Below are 1,634 nucleotides of genomic sequence, written 5' to 3'. Positions count from 1 at the left end.
TAAAGGGAAACAAAACTGCACGTGGAAATGGGATGTCAATAACGAATGCTCGGCAAATCAACATGATTTGAATAACGTCTCGCACGAAAACTCACACAGAGCCTCTCGGGAGTTACGGAAAGGGGCGGGAAAGGAAAGCGAAGGAGTTCGAGCTCCCTCTTCCCTTCCCGGTTCACTTTTTCTCCGCCGGGGATTCTTCCTTACACCTGGACCACCACGGTGCTGGGCCCGGCCCGGAGGCTGCTCTTGTACTGGTCGAGCCAGCGCCTGAGTTCGGAGATCTTGTAGCCTTCGGGGCCCCGGCCGCCCTGGTACATCACCTTCCGCTCCTGGATAATGTACAGGCGCTCGAAGTACGCCCCGTAGGCGGCGCTCGAGGCGTTGTCCATGGTGTCCACGGCCAGCGGGCAGCCCGGCGCGCCTTCCTTCATCAGCTGAGCCGCGCGCAGCCGGTCCTGCAAGCACTGGTGCCGGGGGATGTCGTAGGCGGCGTCCGAGCTGACCCAGCCGTCGGAAGGGTGAGCCTCCTCGATGTAGACCAGCAAGAAGTCGGCGATGTCCACGAAGCGCGCGGCCAGGCGCTCGAAGGCGCGCAGGCGCGCCATGAAGGGGGGTCAGGTGCAGCTGCCGAAGTTGAGGATCAGCGGCCTCTTGCCCCGGGCGTAGTCCAGGATGCGCTGCCGCGTGCGCCCGTCCAGCTGGACCACCTCCGGGTTGGGCGCCGTGGCGCCGACGTGCGCCGCCTTGAAAAAGTCCAGCTTCTGCCCGTGCCACACCGCTTTGAGCGACTCCAGCGTGAACATGCGGTTCGAGTCGGAGACGCAGAGCGGAGGGTCGTCCGGCGGGCAGGTCCCCTCGCTCGAGTCGCCGTCCTCCGCCGCCAACTCTTGCTCCTCGCCGAGGGTCGCCGCCGCCGCCGCCGCCGCGGTCAGCAGGAGTTTCTTCCGGATGCAGAGAAAATCCAGGAGCCAGAGCATCACAGCGGTCAGGAGGAAGCGGGGCAGGAGGAGCACGCAGGCGGCCACCTGGCTGAGCGCTTGCAAGGTCTGGGCGCCCACGGAGTGTAGCATCGCCGCGGCAGGAGTGGCAGCTCCGCTGGGCGCCCACGCGGTGGTCCCGGAGCCTCCCGCTCGCCTCCCCCGACGCCGCTCACTCCCGCCGCTCCTCTGGGCGCCTCAACTGATGAGATCCCGCTTCTCCTTAAACCCATTTTATAGTCGGGGATTTAAATGAAGAAGTGACTCCACCTCCGGCCGGAACCCGCCTCCTTTGGAACCTGAGCCCGGGGATTACCTACCCCTCCACTCCGATGACCTAAAAATATACTGGCCAAGAGAAGGGGAAGGAGAGGCAGGGGGGCGGAGGAGGGGGGGGGAGTGGACCGAGGGAACGCGCAAGCGAGCCAGCCCCAACCCCGGTTTGGCAGTGCGGGGGACGTGCCACGGCGCAGGGAACGGCCGCTCTCAGGCCAGGCAGCTTTAGGGCACGTCCGGGTCTTTTCCAGAGCAGGTCGGGCGTGCCGGGAATAATCGACGCAACAGGCGCTCTCGTCCTCCTCCTCCTCCTCCTCCTCCTCCAACATTGCTCACTTGGGTGTAAACGTGGAGAGCGAGCGAGGGTAATCAATGAAACGC

General features: G+C 64.7%; 1 protein-coding gene across 1 annotated transcript; it reads right to left on the bottom strand.

Moving 5' to 3' along the window:
- Window positions 1-200: 200 nt before the first annotated feature.
- DIO3 (iodothyronine deiodinase 3) lies at window positions 201-1,088 on the bottom strand. The gene has a single exon (XM_015824679.1). The coding sequence runs from the start codon at window positions 1,068-1,070 to the stop codon at window positions 201-203; it is 870 nt and encodes a 289-aa protein (XP_015680165.1). The 5' UTR covers window positions 1,071-1,088.
- Between the last annotated feature and the right edge of the window lie 546 nt (window positions 1,089-1,634).

This window comes from Protobothrops mucrosquamatus, unplaced genomic scaffold, assembly GCF_001527695.2.
Source record: "Protobothrops mucrosquamatus isolate PMUCROS unplaced genomic scaffold, P.Mucros_1.0 scaffold2321, whole genome shotgun sequence".
Taxonomy (NCBI): domain Eukaryota; kingdom Metazoa; phylum Chordata; class Lepidosauria; order Squamata; family Viperidae; genus Protobothrops; species Protobothrops mucrosquamatus.
Note: the sequence above shows the minus strand (reverse complement) of the source record. Positions and strands in the feature narration are given on the sequence as shown.